General features: G+C 44.4%; 1 protein-coding gene across 1 annotated transcript; it reads left to right on the top strand.

The window, feature by feature from the left end:
- Positions 1-15,512: 15,512 nt before the first annotated feature.
- LOC136684791 (uncharacterized) lies at positions 15,513-18,329 on the top strand (the record flags this gene model as incomplete). Its single annotated transcript, XM_066659252.1, has 3 exons — positions 15,513-15,666; positions 17,320-17,619; positions 17,986-18,329. Coding segments are annotated over exons 2-3 (630 nt in total), but the record flags the coding sequence as incomplete, so codon positions are not given.
- Positions 18,330-18,685: the final 356 nt, after the last annotated feature.

The following is an 18,685-nucleotide window of genomic DNA, read 5'->3' as shown; positions in this document are numbered from 1 at the left end:
AGGAACCCCATCACTCCAGAGAACACAGTTCCATTGTTCCACACACCAGAGGAACTCCATCACTCCAGAGAACACAGTTCCATTGTTCCACACACCAGAGGAACCCCATTACTCCAGAGAACACAGTTCCACTGTTCCACACACCAGAGGAACCCCATCACTCCAGAGAACACAGTTCCACTGTTCCACACACCAGAGGAACCCCATCACTCCAGAGAACACAGTTCCACTGTTCCACACACCAGAGGAACCCCATCACTCCAGAGAACACAGTTCCACTGTTCCACACACCAGAGGAACCCCATCACTCCATAATGTCCACAGCGCCCCCCTGTTGAGAGCAGGAAGCCGTGAGTGAAGGGTCAGTTCTTGAAGCTGATGTTGGAGGAGAAATGGTCAGTGTAAGGATCCGAGGGCCACACTGTGATGGTTGTAATGTTGTGGTCAGTCTCCAGAACTCAGGTCTGGGGGGAGTTCCCGGTGTGCAGCCGTCAGTGCCGACCCAAAGTGTTCAGAGGAAGGTCGAGCAGTAAAACTGAGGCTGAGTGTAACCAGATCATCAATAATAATTACCTCCTGTCGGTGGTTTTAATCTTGTGGCCCGTTGGGGTGTATAAATAGAACCCAGAACTAAGGAGGAAAAACTGTGGGTCTCAGGGTCTCGATTTAGACCTGTCTCCCACCTCTGGAATGTATGACATCATGCTTTCATTTTTTGGGGCTTGAAGGAACAAATTGGTGGGTGGAGGGTCTTAAGCACACACACTTAAACACACACACACACAGACACACACACACACACACAGACACACACACACACACACACACACACACACACACACACACAAACTGGTTTGGGAGCAGGTGTCTGAGTGCAAGTTCCCATGAGGTGTCTATTGGACGCCTCAGTGCTGACATCACCAGTCTCCATCCTCACCGGGGGGCTTTGGATAATGAGGCATGAAGAGTTTCCTTTGATCTTTACACACACACACACACACACACACTGGGTTTTCCACATTCCTGTTACCCCCAGACTCACAGTAAGGGGTGTGTGTGTGTGTAGGGAAATATTTTTCTTTCTCTGCTGCTATTTTTGCCGGTTCCTTCTCACATAACTCAAACGCAGCGTCCACCCACAGATTTAAGAGCGGTCTTACACCACTCCAGCCCAGAAATATACATCAATAAACCCCTCAAACGACGCCAAAAACCCCTAAACCCCCCTTAAAACGGCTATAGTTTCAGTTTCCATCTCGGCAGAGTGTCAGTCAGGGCCCTGTTTCTGATCCTTATCTGCTTCCCTCTGTCAGGTTTGTGCTGTTTGTGTAAATACCTGCACTCAGACGTTGGAGACTGCACCCCCTGGTGGTCAGAGGGTCCTCAGAGCTGGGCTGTGGATCAGTGGAACTGCCCTCGTGAGTGATGGAGCTGTGATGATTTGGGATCAAAAACTAAGCCTGGTTCACACACACATTGTAACCCATACATTTTCCAGACTTTATCCGGAGGAACTGAATGTGTGTGTGCGTGTGTGTGTGTGTGTTAAATCCGAGTGGGTGAATGTGTGAAGAGCCGGGAATGTTCTGAAGAGCATCACGTTCACAGTAAACTCGACATTTCCCGGTCTTTACCTGAAGGAGCTACATATTTAAACACAAATCCAAGTCCATCATTTTTATCCTGAAAGTTAGCAGGACTTTATCCTGCGAGGCCTCTAATACACACTCTGGGTAATGTGTGAGTGAGTGACTGTGTGAACAGAGCCGGGAATGTTTTGGGGAATTATGCTGTACTTCCTGAGCCTCTTTTGGATCATAACCCAGATTTTTCCGGATGTTACCTGTGTGTGTAAATGTAAACATTTGTTACATTTCCCATGACGTGGTGTTTATCCTCTAAGACCCCGGGATACAGTCCCCGTAAAGTCTTGTAGAGTCTGAGCGCAGGTGTGAATAAGGCCGGGAATATTACACAATACACACTACACAGTCTACACCCGCAGCCTGAACCATGGATGGTTTCCCAGACTGGGATTAAGCCTAGTCCCAGGCCACACAGCGATTTGAAAAGTGATTTTCTGCTGGAAGGAGGACACAGTCCAGAACTTGATTTAATCCCTGTTTGGGAACCGAGGCCCATGGGGTCTGTAAAGTGTAGCTGTAGAAGAGATGAAGAAGAAGAAACTCATCTGCGGAGAACAATCTGTTCTTAATTGAGAGATAACGGTGGACATCTGTGTGTGTGTGTGTGTGTGTGTGTGTGTGTGTTGTTTTCACCTTCATTAAACTGCTGTAGGTTAATTGAGACTAATGTTCCTGTCACAGAGAATTACCTCTCGGCCTTGTTCCAGTCTCAGGGGAATAAAGCCATTTAAAATGAAGGCAATAACAACAGACCAGCGCTCCTCATTATTACAGCTCAGCTCAGTCAGTAATTAATTAGACCCAAGAGACACGGCGCTGCAGGTGGTCTGTCTGCCCAACCCCCAACCCCCAACCGCCAACACACACACAGCTGCAGGGTCTCTGGGTCCTGGTTGGGCTCCACTCCTCAGGTCACTGTCTGTGAGGAGTGTAGTGCGTTCTCTCTGTGTCTGTGGGGGTTTCCTCCGGGGGCTCCGCTTTCCTCCCACAGTCCAAACACACATGACTGTAGGTGGAGTGACTGTGTGAAACTGTCCACAAGTGTGAGAGTGTGTGGGAGGGGGTGTGACAGGGTGAGTGTGTGTGGGGGGGAGGGGGGTGGGAGGGGGGTGGGGAGTGGGGGGGGGAAGGGGTGTGGGCTGTCAGGTGTGTGAGTGTGTGTGAGTGACAAGGTGAGTGTGTGAACTGTCCACAGGTGTGAGTGTGTAAGTGAGTGACAGGGTGAGTGTGTGAACTGTCCACATGTGTGAGTGTGTGAGTGACAGGGTGAGTGTGTGAGTGATTGTGTTAGTGTGTGAACTGTCTACAGGTGTGAGTGTGTGAGTGAGTGACAGGGTGAGTGTGTGAACTGTCCACAGGTGTGAGTGTTTGAGTGACAGGGTGAGTGTGTGAAACTGTCCATGGGTGTGTGTGAGTGACAGGGTGAGTGTGTGTGAGTTACACTGTGAGTGTGTGAGTGACTGGGTGAGTGTGTGAACTGTCCACAGGTGTGAGAGTGTGTGTGAGTGACACTGTGAGTGTGTGAGTGACTGGGTGAGTGTGTGAACTGTCCACAAGTGTGAGTGTGTGTGTGAGTGACAGGGTGAGTGTGTGAAACTGTCCACGGGTGTGAGTGAGTGACAGGGTGTGTGTGTGTGAGTGACTGGGTGAGTGTGTGAACTGTCCACAAGTGTGAGTGTGTGTGTGAGTGACTGGGTGAGTGTGTGAACTGTCCACAGGTGTGAGAGTATGTGTGAGTGACAGGGTGACTGTGTGAAAATGTCCACAGGTGTAGGAGTGTGTGAGTGACAGGGTGAGTGTGTGAACTGTCCACAGGTGTAGGAGTGTGTGAGTGACAGGGTGAGTGTGTGAACTGTCCACAGATGTGAGAGTGTGTGTGAGTGACAGGGTGAGTGTGTGAAAATGTCCACAGGTGTAGGAGTGTGTGAGTGACAGGGTGAGTGTGTGAACTGTCCACAGGTGTAGGAGTGTGTGAGTGACAGGGTGAGTGTGTGAACTGTCCACAGGTGTGAGAGTGTGTGAGTGACAGGGTGAGTGTGTGAACTGTCCACAGGTGTAGGAGTGTGTGAGTGACAGGGTGAGTGTGTGAACTGTCCACAGGTGTGAGAGTGTGTGTGAGTGACAGGGTGAGTGTGTGAACTGTCCACAGGTGTAGGAGTGTGTGAGTGACAGGGTGAGTGTGTGAACTGTCCACAGGTGTAGGAGTGTGTGAGTGACAGGGTGAGTATGTGAACTGTCCACAGGTGTGAGAGTGTGTGAGTGACAGGGTGAGTGTGTGAAACTGTCCACAGGTGTGAGTGTGTGAGTGACAGGGTGAGTGTGTGAACTGTCCACAGGTGTGAGAGTGTGTGTGAGTGACAGGGTGAGTGTGTGAACTGTCCAAAGGTGTGAGAGTGTGTGAGTGACAGGGTGAGTGTGTGAACTGTCCACAGGTGTAGGAGTGTGTGAGTGACAGGGTGAGTGTGTGAACTGTCCAAAGGTGTGAGAGTGTGTGTGAGTGACAGGGTGAGTGTGTGAACTGTCCACAGGTGTGAGAGTGTGTGAGTGACAGGGTGAGTGTGTGAACTGTCCACAGGTGTGAGAGTGTGTGTGAGTGACAGGGTGAGTGTGTGAACTGTCCACAGGTGTGAGAGTGTGTGTGAGTGACAGGGTGAGTGTGTGAAAATGTCCACAGGTGTAGGAGTGTGTGAGTGACAGGGTGAGTGTGTGAACTGTCCACAGGTGTAGGAGTGTGTGAGTGACAGGGTGAGTGTGTGAACTGTCCACAGGTGTGAGAGTGTGTGAGTGACAGGGTGAGTGTGTGAACTGTCCACAGGTGTAGGAGTGTGTGAGTGACAGGGTGAGTGTGTGAACTGTCCACAGGTGTGAGAGTGTGTGTGAGTGACAGGGTGAGTGTGTGAACTGTCCACAGGTGTAGGAGTGTGTGAGTGACAGGGTGAGTGTGTGAACTGTCCACAGGTGTAGGAGTGTGTGAGTGACAGGGTGAGTGTGTGAACTGTCCACAGGTGTGAGAGTGTGTGTGAGTGACAGGGTGAGTGTGTGAACTGTCCACAGGTGTGAGAGTGTGTGTGAGTGACAGGGTGAGTGTGTGAACTGTCCACAGGTGTGAGAGTGTGTGTGAGTGACAGGGGGAGTGTGTGAACTGTCCACAGGTGTAGGAGTGTGTGAGTGACAGGGTGAGTATGTGAACTGTCCACAGGTGTGAGAGTGTGTGAGTGACAGGGTGAGTGTGTGAACTGTCCACAGGTGTAGGAGTGTGTGAGTGACAGGGTGAGTGTGTGAACTGTCCACAGGTGTGAGAGTGTGTGTGAGTGACAGGGTGAGTGTGTGAACTGTCCACAGGTGTAGGAGTGTGTGAGTGACAGGGTGAGTATGTGAACTGTCCACAGGTGTGAGAGTGTGTGAGTGACAGGGTGAGTGTGTGAAACTGTCCACAGGTGTGAGTGTGTGAGTGACAGGGTGAGTGTGTGAACTGTCCACAGGTGTGAGAGTGTGTGTGAGTGACAGGGTGAGTGTGTGAACTGTCCAAAGGTGTGAGAGTGTGTGAGTGACAGGGTGAGTGTGTGAACTGTCCACAGGTGTAGGAGTGTGTGAGTGACAGGGTGAGTGTGTGAACTGTCCACAGGTGTGAGAGTGTGTGAGTGACAGGGTGAGTGTGTGAACTGTCCACAGGTGTGAGAGTGTGTGAGTGACAGGGTGAGTGTGTGAACTGTCCACAGGTGTGAGTGTGTGTGAGTGACAGGGTGAGTGTGTGAACTGTCCACAGGTGTGAGAGTGTGTGTGAGTGACAGGGTGAGTGTGTGAAAATGTCCACAGGTGTGAGAGTGTGTGTGAGTGACAGGGTGAGTGTGTGAAAATGTCCAGGAGAAATAATAGATGAGGAATTTAATCTGATCTCGTTTAATTTTTTATAAAATAAATTATTCAGAGTAAAAAATGTATACAACAAATGGTGTATATCCAAGTGTTTAAAATGTGTGTGTAGTGTGTACTATGTTTGCAAATTTCTCTCTCTCTCTTTCTGTGTGTGTGTGTGTGTATGTGTATGTGTATGTGTATGTATGTGTGTGTGTGTGTCTGTGTGTGTGTGTGTGTGTGTGTGATGTCAGAAACATCTCTGAGCAGGAAATGAGCTCATGGTTCTCGTGACAGAATCGAAAACCACAATCACACAAAAACAGTTCAGTGTGGTTCCTCTTTCCTCTCTCTCTTCTCTGAGTGATGTGAGCTCAGTGTTTACAGTCAAAGAGGTGTGAGAAATTCAGCCTTGAACTCCTCAGCACCAAATGGAGATAAAACTCAAATGGAAACAATGAGTCACGTCAAATCATCTTTATTCACAGAGTAGATTTATAAATGCTTTGTGTCCAGAGCGACTGACAGTTTGAATTCTGTTACAGACTTAGGCTAATGCAGTATTAGGAGTCTTTCCCAAGGACAGTTATTGGTAGCAAGTGGTTTTGCTTCCCATTGCACTGATAAGTGCCACATATGTAACAGTTGCTAAACATGAGTGAGTGAGTTACAGGCAAGTGTCACATCTTCACCAGAACAAGAAAAACAACATATCAACAACAATATAAACTGACAAAGAGGATATTCACATAGATGGACAGTCTTCAAACAAGTCTTTAAAATCAAACCCCAAAGGAATATACACTTTATTAAATTGACTTAAATATATTTTCTTCTCAATGCAACAGAAAATTCTTAGCCATTATTAATGTAGGCGTATAAAGGGACTTTAAAGGACTTATTTGTGTTTTTTGGGGAAATGTTTTCATAACAGGATTACAACAGGATTGCTGTTTGTATGTCAATGTTAACAAGCTCATTAGCGCCCCCTAATGAGGGCTGCCTTCAGGAAGTGTTGGATTGGTTTCAGTATTTCACTCTCAGTTTTATTCCTACTCTAATACGTATAGATTTCTACAAACATGGACTAAACAATGTTAGCATTGATAAAACAATAGCAATCATCTTGAAACCTGAGCCCGTGCCCCAGCCAGCACAAATCAGTAGGGCCCAAATGGGTCGAACATGGGCTGGCTGGGTTCAGGATGGGCAGGGTCCACCGTGAGGGTTAATTCATGGGCTGTTAGAGTGATACTAATCCCTACTTTGGAGTAATCCAGTCTCTTTCTGTATATCAGGCCAACATTGATATATAGTGTGTTGTATACAGCTAAGATAAGTTCTGCTTATGCCATCCTGGTGCCATCCATGCTGGTACACACCTTGGATGTCCATACTGGCTCCACGAGGATGTGCTTTCCAGGACTTTACTGTACTGACTGGAGTTAAAAGGAATATTGTGTACATTTAATATTTTGCTGAACTATCACTTAAAACCCACCTGGTCAACTGTGTAAATCTGGCCTTATTTCTGGCCTCAATGGGTGTGCCCACCTCACAGAAAAACCCCAGCATTCCTCAGGGCAGTCACTGTGGTAAACACAGGTACCAGACAGAGGTGTGGCTAAAAATCACACGCTCAACAAATATTTAATTTTTAGATGAGATTTTGGACGATCTCCCTCTGGACCCACAGTCCAGTCTCAGACACACAGGGCGAGGAGAAGGCCAGGGGAAAAAGAAAGATGTGACAGGTTTCTGATGAGGTGTAAATGTTTCAGTGCAAGGTGCAGTGAAAGAGAGGCTTAGTTTGATTTTTCTTGCTTTAATTCAGAATGTGGTCATCTGTAAAATGAAGTTTAGATCCCTGTTATATTCATTACAGAAAACTGCAAAAGTCTGTGAGGAGTGTGGTGTGTTCTCCCTGTGTCTGCGTGGGTTTCCTCCGGGTGACTGTCTGTGAGGAGTGTGGTGTGTTCTCCCTGTGTCTGCGTGGGTTTCCTCCGGGTGACTGTCTGTGAGGAGTGTGGTGTGTTCTCCCTGTGTCTGCGTGGGTTTCCTCCGGGTGACTGTCTGTGAGGAGTGTGGTGTGTTCTCCCTGTGTCTACGTGGGTTTCCTCCAGGGTGTGTTCCCAGTGATTCCGGGTAGGCTCCCGAAATGGATAAGGTTTACAGACAATGAAAGAATGAACAGATAATTGCCAGTTCATTTAATGACCTACATGAGAGTAAATAACTCTCAGATGATTCTGAATATTATATAGAAGTTACTGGATATGATGTAGCAGGTATTGAATATTTTACATCACAAATGTTCATATAATAATAGGGATTAGTCTCACTTAAAATGCTTTATCAAACGTGTAAAACCAGACTCTTTAAAACTACTACTTTAAGTTTGAAAGTTTATGCAGCGTCCCACACTTCAAAATACTAGATTTGTTCTAGTTTTTGCTCATATTTAATTTTTTATCTTTAACAGAACACTAAAATGATTAATGTTAATGAGAATGGTAACTTTGGCTGTGGAGAACCCCTGGGATGACAAATGGCATCATAACATAAATTCACTGAGGATGATGTCATGCAATCTGAAATCATGATGTAATCATCCTCTCTTTACATTTGGGACTTGTCAAATGTCGCTCTGGGGCCTTGTGACTCACCTAGACTTCTATACGCATGTCAGTGTTTGTGTGTGTGTGTGTGTGTGTGTGTCTGTGGTCAGGGGATTTCTGTAAGTCAAACTGAGTAGCATTTACAGAATGCCTTCGTGTGTAAAACGGATAGAACTAAGCTTAGAGTTAGGGTCATAAGACAAACTTATAATCGTGCTGAAATCATACAGAGTTCTTCTTCTTTAGTGCTAAAACAGTCTCTTAAATTCTGAGTCTAATAGTGATTTGCACTGTATATTGTAATGTGTCTGTGAGGATTTGAAGGCATTCTGCCACATAATCATTAATGAGGTCATAGTCTGATTTTGAATGATTAGTTCTGGTGCTCTAATTCACCCCAAAACCCCAGACAACACACAGCCCAATGCTGCAGGGGCTTTATAACCCTCTGCTTTGTATACACCCTGTTGTGTGTGTGTGTGTGTGTGTGTGTGTGTGTGCACAGCTGAACACTTTAACGTTTAATGTAGCTGAACTCGTTTGACTTTGTGACTTTGAAATACTTCTCTCTAAAAGCCACTTTAAGTCAAAGCCACTCAGCATCTCGCCTCACTCTGTGATTGCCCTTCAGTGGAAAAGGCAGATAGAAAATGGAATAAATATATAAAGAGCATCAAAAATCTGTGGTGCAATTTAAGGGTGGAATAAACATAGCTTCTGTCTCTAATTTTCTGTGGAGATCTGTCAGAGGCATATGTCTGGTTCCATTCACTCCCACTGCCCCGACTGAGCGTATCCAGCCACAACGTTTACTCGTCTGTTGAATGGTGGAACATTTGTGGAATTTGTCTTTAAAGGAAGACAATAATGATGAAAACAACATGACTGGAAGAGTGAAAAACACGTATTTGTTTGTGAAAAGGCTGTGTAAAATTTCCACAGGTGTGAGTGTGTGAGTGAGTGTGTGAATGACTGGGTGAAAGTGTCTCTGCCTGGTAAAGATCTGTTATTTCATTATCTTTCAAAGTCAAATAAACTTAACATATATGTGTCAGCTGTCAAAACACTTTCTACAGAAGCTTTTATTATGACAGCTCACACTCGCTGGGGTGAAAATATAGGGAAATGCTGGTAATGAAAGTGTTATGTAGGGGCCATGTAGCATTTATATATGTTTAAATATTTTAAAGAAATCGCTTTGTTTGTATCTTAACCTTTAAACTATTATGCAGGAAATATGGGGTTAAAACTGTGTTATAATGTAGTATAATGTAGTTATCTGAAAGAGTGACAGACTAATGTCTCCCATTTTCGCCATTAACTGAGTGAAAAAGCAGCAACAGCTCCACGTTTGGCCAGTTTTTACATGATTGGCATCCGTGACCCCGCCCACTATCAGCAGCTTGTGTTTGTTACTAGGAGTACACACCTATTCTAAGCCAATCAGAACGAGGAACTGTGCGGAAGGTGTATCCTCCGCGGAGAGCGAGTGGGCAAAATATATGAATGACCAGGAGATTGTAATGAGCCTCCAATCAGGAGCCGAGTCTGCAGCGCTCAACCAATCACAGCGAGCGCCTTGGATCTGCCGGGCAGTTACCAGGTGTTATTGCCTGGTCGGGCTCACGCCGCCTCTGATTGGTCAAAAGTGACGCGCACCAAGCGTTTAATTGGCTGAGTAAGCAGAAGTCGTTGCTAGGGGGCTGGACCAATCAGCGCGAGGCGGGAGACTGTAGCGCGGTTACTAGGCAGGATTCACGTGTCTCATGTTTTGGCGGGAGAGAGAGAGCTGGCGGGAAAAAAAATGTGGGGGGTTGGGAGTGAAGTGGAGCGTGTGATGAGTGTGTGAGAAACAGTTTGTTTTTGTAACTTTATGGAGACTCAGGCTGATCAGCAAAACATGAAGTGATCCAAAATGTCCTTATATTTAAGTGTTGTTGTTCATTTATGTTTTAAGAAAGTAAATAAATAGCACCATTGCTAAGTCGGCAATAAAATGTGTGGCATTTTTAGCTGTCACGTTTATTTTTGTGCCCCTCTTTGATATCTTATTATAATACAAAGGCATATATAGTAAAATACAGTTCATTAGATTGGCAAGAAGGAAAAAATCTGTGTGTTGTGTGCGGAATGCTTGAAAGAAAGTTTGATTTGTTTATTATTTGACTATTATCTCAACGGAAATCCATTAGCAAGTTCTCACAATGTAAGGAATACAAGTGCTGGTGTTAGTATGAGACCATGCTTGTTTGTGTACTTAGCTCTTCCTCTTGTTCGATCTTTCTGATGCAACATGCAGTGTGTTGTGTTGTCTTGGGGGCTGGTGTTTTGTGTGTGTGTGTGTGTGTGGGGTGGGGGTGGGGGGGTCTCATGGGTTAGTTGTTTTGGTTTTATTTTTTATTTTTTTCAGCCCTTTGCAGGAGCCAATGATGGGGCTGTTGCCACGGAAGTGGCGCCAGGGTTTGTTTTGCCTCCTCTCATCCCTTGTTCCTACCCATCCTCCTCAGTTACCGTAGAAACAGAGTCATTCCGAGTCTATTTCAATCTGTCCTCTCACTTTGGTCCTCTCTTTTTCTTGCTCTCGCTCTTTTTTGTCTCTTCCGAAATCATCACTACGCTGCACTTTCCTCCAAAGTGACAGTTCTGCCAGACTCTAATCTTCACATAGCTGAGTTAACTCGCTGGCTTCACCGAAATCGGGCGGACGTTCGTGGCCTCTATTGACTCAAACAGGACGACGTTATGGTGTGCAATTAAAAATCAGGTTTCAACTGCCCACAGCAGTTTTTCTAATGGAGAATGTGGTGGAATGCTTCAAGCAGTTATATTCTAATTGCAAACAACGGATTGAAGTGAGTGGCCGTAGATTGGTGACAGATATTCCATGAACTTCCACTCATTGTAAATGAGAATTCGATTGAAGGAGTGGTTGAATCAATGCTTAAGTTTGTTATTTGAGAATTAGTTCAAATGTGTGTCGGTCAGCACCATGAATCCAAATCCTTGACCGATGTGAACTTCTAGCCACATATAGCGATTCAGTGAGTGCTAATGTTGCTAAAAATTAATGGAAGTAAATGACCACCAATAAACACTTGTAACACCAACCTAACAACCCAGAGCACTTTGGAAATGTCCTCTGTGGGGCAATAATCTTGTCTGGAACTGAGCTGTCTTTGGAAAAGTTGGCCATGCCAAAGCAGGGAGAGAGAGAGAGAGAGAGAGAGAGAGAGAGAGAGAGAGAGAGAGAGAGAGAGAGATGATGTCATCTGAGAAGAAGTGCTGGAAGGAAGAACATAATGTGCACAGGCTCAGGTAAAGAGAGCTGGGTGAGATGAAGATATCTAGAGCAAATTGTGGAATAAATGTGACAGGCGTTAAATTGGAATTGCATTTATTGTCCTATTTCACGAGACTTCCCACATCTGGAACCAGAGAAATGCAATTCCTCAATCAAATATTGCTCTGCCACCCAACAAGACAAAAAGAAACACATACTGTTTATCCAATCATTCTCTTCAGCACAGAAAGAGAAAAGTGCTCCCAGCACATTTGTAGCTGAAAAATAGAAAAGAACAGTGTGTTTTGGGGGGTGTTGGGGGGTGGGGTGGTGTCAAATCTGTTTTTTAAGCATGTTTCAGAGATGGTGGATTAGTGAGAGACAGAGAGTGAGAGAGCGAGTGCCAGCTTTCTTTCTTCCAGTAAGAAATCACATTTGCATTCATACCTCATTTGGAAATGCATCGAATTTACAATTAAACGCCTTTCAATCATGGTTTATCATGTTCTTACTGAAGGGAATCTTAAACGTAGCTGCTTTACCTTCAGCTGAACCCTGAGAAATTCCACTGGGAAAGTTCCCTAGAGAATTCAATTCACCACGGAGCTGTTCAGCTATTTGCGCTGTAGATTTGGAACTTGTTTTATTAATCAAGTCATCTTCAGCTCACTGAATCCCAACCAGTTTCACCAACACAAGACACACTGGGGACCAGGGAAGTTTCCCTTAATTTGTTAAAATGCAATTAACTATTTTTCTCTGACTGGGCCATATTTAAAATACCTTCCAGCCAGATAAAACGTCTTCAATCATATTATTCCAACATGAAAGTATTCATGGAAAACGCAACCATTTAATTATTGAACATTTGGCTTTTATAGCAGTTAGCGCTGTCCTCCAGGCGCGATGAGCCGATTGAACAGAATCAGCATGTCAACAATGAACAAATGGCTGGATACATCTTCATCAGGGAATATATTAAATTAATTAAATCAATTGAAAACATCAGGGTCTGAGTTTGACTTCAGGAAAAGATGACGTCTACTGTTGTGGGGAAACAGAGTTCTCTCTGGTTTGTTTACATTCAGAGCTTGTTTAAAAAACTCCAGAGGAAGCCTAGCATACCGGGCAAAGACATTTACACCCATTTACAGACACCGAGGCTTCGTAAACACATTAGAGCGGTTTCCAGTGCAAATCGACACAGAGTTTTATTTTTTTTAAATTACTTTTTGTTTACAACCGTGAGCGTCGCCTTTAAGGGCAAATACATTTTACCTGCATCAGACCCAGGTGGTGCCCATATGGACAGCCCAGCTGCGTACCAGCAAGTTTTGTTCACAGGTTAAACAATGATCTGACATATGGATATCCTCCAGGGCCAGTGAAGGTAACTCACCTGAAAGCAGGATCTGTCTCTATAAATATATACATGTCCAGTTTGATCACAGGTAACACTGGTTCAGCCAATGTGGTTGGGTTAGAACACCAAGAAAACCAGGGGACAATTCAATTCTGTTTTTTCCCTCTCCACGTTCCTCCATGAAACAAAGAAATGGACTAAAACTTACAACAAAAACGTTAAATCACATTTAGGATTTTATTGTTTCCCCAATATTTTTAATTCAGCAAGTAATTGTGCAGCGGTGTGTTCTCTCTTCACTTAGTTCCTCTTAGAAAATCAACTCACTTTCCAGCTGTTGGTGTCCAAGTCGTTTTTGCCATCTGTCCATTTTTCTCTTAGTTTTAACACCATATGAGTTTGATAAATGAGTGGTGAATTGAATGAAGACCTTGATTATTAGCTAATCATTTTGGTCAGGTGTGTGTTTGGGGAATATAAGCATGCACAGATTACATGGAATCCAGCGCTGTGGTTATTAGCATGCTAAATCCTAGTAAGCATAATAAGCTCCAGATGTCGGTTTACAAATGTGTAACAACTTCTGTCTATAAAAATACAGCTAAACACAGGCTAATCCTGCTTTGTCAGGGAAGAGGATTAAAGATAAAATGTGTGGGTCAGATTTTCTAACTGGTATTAAGACTAGACTTGGACTATATTTCCGTTAAATTGAGAATCTCTGTTCAGAATTGTTGTTAAGTCCAGGACAGATTTTAATTTGCCTGTAGTATCTTGACATGATAGTGTCACTGTCACACAGCTGAAGGGTCCTGGGTTGTGGGTTTAAGACCCAGCTCGGGTCACTGTCCTCAAGGAGTTAGGTGTGTTCTCCCTGTGTCTTTGTGGGTTTCCTCCCTCCTCCGATTTCCTTCCACAGTCCAAACACACACACACACACACACACACTGTTAGGTGGATTTTCCATGTGAATGTATCAACAGGTGTGAGTGTGTGAGTGACTGTGTGAGTGTGTGATGCAGTGAGTGGGGTTTCAGACAATGAATGAATGAATAATCTGTTAAAAACCACTCACCTGTCAATACACTGATCAAACAATGGCACACATCTTCATCAGAGAATATAAAATTCTATGTAAATAAATAAAAACATCAACCGTTTACCTGATGATTCTTTGGTTTCTGGGAAATTGCTTAACATTTCCTCATTTGAATACGGTCTCTGGGAAACTCTGATGTTTCTGTGATTTCGTTGAGGCCAGCGGCTGATTTCTGATCAGTTAAAAATACAATATTAATTTCCTGAGGGATGTGAGAACGGGACGTCCAGGAGAGTCATATCATGTGCTAAGTTCCTAAAGTGACCAGGTATGGATTGTGGCTAGTTTGAGCCAGTTAGCTTGTTTTGCATGTCTGGAAGTTCTGTGTACAACAGGAGTTAAAGACAAATCAATCTTCCCAGTTTTACACACCAGGGGCTCATATGTGTATGTGTTGTCCTCTGTTGCTGTGTTGCTCATAGTAGAGTGTTGGGTTTTAGTGTGTGGGGTTGAGTAGTGAAATAGTTTGAATAGTGATATGGGTTGAGTAGTGTGTTTTGTTGTATTGTGTGTTGGGTTGCGTAGTGATAAGGGTTGAGTAGTATGTTTGGCTGTATTGTCTGTTTGGTTGAGTAATGCTATGGGTTGAGTAGTGATAAGGGTTGAGTAGTGTGTTTGGCTGCATTGTGTGTTGGGTTGAGTAGTGATATGGGTTGAGTAGTGTTTTGGGTTGTATTATGTGTTGGGTTGAGTAGTGTGTTGGGTTGAGTAGTGATATAGGATGAGTAGTGTGTTGGTTATATTATGTGTTGGGTTGAGTAGTGATATAGGATGAGTAGTGTGTTGGTTGCATTATGTGTTGGGTTGAGTAGTGTGTTGGGTTGTATTGTGTTTTGGGTTGAGTTGTGATATGGGATGAGTAGTGTTTTGGGTTGTATTATGTGTTGGGTTGAGTAGTGTGTTGGGTTGAGTAGTGATATAGGTTGAGTAGTGTGTTGGGGTGAGTAGTGATATGGGTTGAATAGTATGTTGGGTTGTATTGTATTGTGTGTTGGGTTGAGTAGTGTGTTTGATTGTATTGTGTGTTGGGTTGAGTAGTGTTTTGGGGTGAGTAGTGATATGGGTTGAGTAGTGTGTTGGTTGCATTATGTGTTGGGTTGAGTAGTGTGTTGGGTTGTATTGTGTTTTGGATTGAGTTGTGATATGGGATGAGTAGTGTTTTGGGTTGTATTATGTGTTGGGTTGAGTAGTGATATAGGTTGAGTAGTGTGTTGGGGTGAGTAGTGATATAGGTTGAGTAGTGTGTTGGGGTGAGTAGTGATATGGGTTGAGTAGTATGTTGGGTTGTATTGTATTGTGTGTTGGGTTGAGTAGTGTGTTTGATTGTATTGTGTGTTGGGTTGAGTAGTGTGTTTGAATGAGTTGAGGGTTGGGTTGATATGTTGGGCTCTGTGTGCTGTACAATAAATTCTTGTTTATTGTAGAGTGTTGGAGTTGAACTGTGAGCCTGTGTGAAGCAGTTTGCTGTAAATGACTAAACCCTGCGGGGCTCTGTGTGGTAGAGTTATAACTCGCTATGATCCGGGCTGACGGTCCTCACATCACCAGACACCCGACCTCCCCAGCCCCGCCCCCTCCGGACGTCTCCTTTAATTAATTAGCATATCATGTGCCGTGGGCGTGGTCTGAGTTGAACTCGTGTTCAGGCAAAACACTCTCAGCTCCTTCCAGACAAGTTGCAGCTTTGGAGAGAGGAGATCTCTGCGGCTGGAAATTACACGAAAACCGGACATAACAGTGGACATACGAGGTTTATAACCGCTGGGAGTCTTTGATTAAAAGCGGGAAAGGAGTAAAAACTGGCGGTGAGTGTCACAGAGCTGGGTTTGTGCTCGCTTTGGGGTTTGTTTACATCAGAAATGTGAGAGGAACTCGGTGAAGAAGAAGTAGAGGGCAGGAGTAAGGAAGCGGTTGCAGTCTGTAGTGTTTGTAGATGCTGTTATTTTGATTTGTAGCTAAACTATAAATGAACAATGGGCATTGTTTAGAGTTTGATTGAAGGCTGATTTATCCACTGTAAGTCTGTTAAATCCCTCTCGCTTTATGTTAGTTATCTACTGTTTACAAAACACTGGTCAATGCTTAGTATATTTTCTGGTTCGGTTCTTTTCATAAGTTCTGTCACAGGATGTTTTCAGTCAGGTTTTAAACCAAACCCCAGATAAACCACACAAGCCTCACCCCACACCAGAGCAGAGCAGTGGCACTGGAGAAAGGGAGTGGTGCGGTGCTTGTTTTAAGTGGTGCTCGAATCGCGATTTTACCCCGTGGTTTTCAGTCGATATTTGAGATCGATTTTTTTCACTTTGTGGAATCTTCACAAATTAAATTCCTGTATTAAATCAGTATTATGTGTGCTGTAGATATCAAGAGTCCAAATCAATATACACCCGTGGGAAACATGTTTCTGCCCCAGATCCACACAAAAAGCCGTATTACTAAAGCTTTTGGATTTTCAGTTCTTGAACTATTAAAGTAGACAATTTAAAAATATTAATTCCAGCTTAAATTTAAGGCGGTATGGAGAAATCCAAATAGGAAGTCAGAATCTTTATGGTGCATCCTTGCTGCAAATATATGTTTTGAGGGTCAGTACGTACACAGATATTTATTTAAACATTTTCTAGCATGAAGTGTTTGACCGGAGAGAAATCTCAGTTGGTGAATGGAGCCAGACGTCTCCACAGCTCCAAGACACACCCAACAGTATGTTTTCTCTCCACCTCCACAAGTGACCTCCATCCATCTAAAGAGCTCAGAACGTGGAGTGGAAATGGTTTTTGGTGAACATTTCCATTGCGTGTATAAAGGCTTTTGAAAGGGTATTGTTGAGGTGTCTGTGTCATGTTTTGTTTCACGCTGTTTATCTGATAATCCTTTGGTTTCTGTGAATTTGCTCATTTGAATAAGAACTCTGAAACTCTGAAGTTTCTGTGGTTTTGTTGGGAGAGCAGCTGATTTCTGATCAGTTCAAAAAGATAAAAACCACAGGACGTTAGCACGGGACGTCCATGAAGAGTCATGTCGTACGGACTGTGGCTGGTTTGAGTCTGTTAGCGTTTTTTGCATAAACTCTGCCGGCCCTTACATCATTTCTATTATCTTTGGAAAGGTTTTGCATGTCTGGAAGGTCCCTCTTTAAGAGGAGGCGAGTTTCAGCTCATTGTACTCATTCAGTCGCTTTTGTTTTTCCTAATTGTTTTGCTGGTTTAGCCATTTATGCTTCTGAAAATCATCTAATGTCTTTGAAAAGGAGGTGTCTGCTCTTCTGGGAAGGTCAGGTATTGATTAAAGCTCCATCACGGTGAAGGAGGTAGTTCCACAGGTCTCCAGCCCCGGGCCGGTGGGTTTTATACTCCTTTAGATCACTGTTGTCATTGGGCGTTGTGACTTTAGGCTCAGATGCATGTTTTCAAGATTTTGTGAGTAATATTTCGTGGCTCGTTATTGTCTCTCAGGGTGATTTCCGCTGATGGAGGATGAGGACGAGGACTTGGCTCTGCTGTCTCACCGCTGCGAGAGGACACACGAGAACAGAGAAACGCCGTCACGAGAGCCGCAGAGTGATAACTCCACGTTGAACTCTGGGGGAGGAGGAGGGAGAATGCCTCTGGTTCAGACGGTTCCTCGCTGCAGGGCCTCGGGCTCAAGGACAGCGTCCTCTTGTGGAACCGCTTCAGCACTGCAGCGCACAGTCGGGCTGGGGTTAGTTTCCAGTCCCAGCACACCTGCTGAAGACACCACGTCTCTTCTACGCAGTAAGGGTGACCAAATGTCTTAATATTGTCTTTGTTTTCCTGGGGAAATACTGCTATAAATGTGCTGTAAAAACACGCGTAAGTTCAAAATGTTCCTAAAACCTTACATCACCTTTAAAAAATCCGTCTTTTGGGAACTAAAATAATGTTTTTCATGACATCGCTAAATAAATCCTTGAGCAATGTCTACAACACAAAATAACAAAAGATATATTGCCCCCTATGCTTCCTGTGGTGTACTGCAGTTTGTCAGAATCACTGTTTTCTTCATTATAAAGTACTTAATTTGTGTCCAGAATGTTGTTGAGGAAAATGAGACACAAACATGATGATGATTACAGAGTCTGATTTTTAACATGTGCACAGGTCTGATCTTCTTCCCTGAAGGTGAACCTGAGTTTCCCCCTCACTTTCCGGCGAGAGAGGAAGAGCATGGACAACAGGAGCCAATAGAGGAGGAGGCGCATGATATCAGGATGGAGAGGAGAGCGGAGGAAGGTGAAGAGGTGATGAGTGTGGAGGTGCAGATCGGACAGAAGCTGCGCGAGATTGGAGACCAGTTTCAGAGGGACCACTTAGAGACGGTAAGGAAGGGAGAGAGGGTGTGTTTGCAGTGTTTTCCTGAGGTTTTTGAGGTGGAAATCTGGGACAGAATTACAGATCAGATTGAACTCAGAGAGCGCAGAGTCTGGAAGCCTCCACTGGCGAAGGTTTGATGCCAAACATGACGTAATGTCATTGGCTGAGAGCTGTAATTAGTGTAAAGGAGAAGTAAGTCATTTTCAACTGCTCCGTGGATGTAGAGGGGGCTGCTTGCTTATGTGTGTGTGTGTGTGTGTGTGTGTGTGTACACTGCCACGGATGGGTGAAACTCACTGACTTCTAAATCCAAATCTCATTGTAGTCCCCTGCAATGATAAAAACAAGTAGTTTCACACTTCACATTAAGCCTCTTTAAGCCTCATGAACTGTACCGTTTTTTAAAACTCATTGAACCCAGAGAGTGTGAAATCGGCCCCCGACAACCGAAGCCCCTACGTCCCTGGAGTGTGCACTAATCCGACAG

This window comes from Hoplias malabaricus, unplaced genomic scaffold (assembly GCF_029633855.1).
Source record: "Hoplias malabaricus isolate fHopMal1 unplaced genomic scaffold, fHopMal1.hap1 scaffold_492, whole genome shotgun sequence".
Lineage (NCBI taxonomy): Eukaryota > Metazoa > Chordata > Actinopteri > Characiformes > Erythrinidae > Hoplias > Hoplias malabaricus.
Note: the sequence above shows the minus strand (reverse complement) of the source record. Positions and strands in the feature narration are given on the sequence as shown.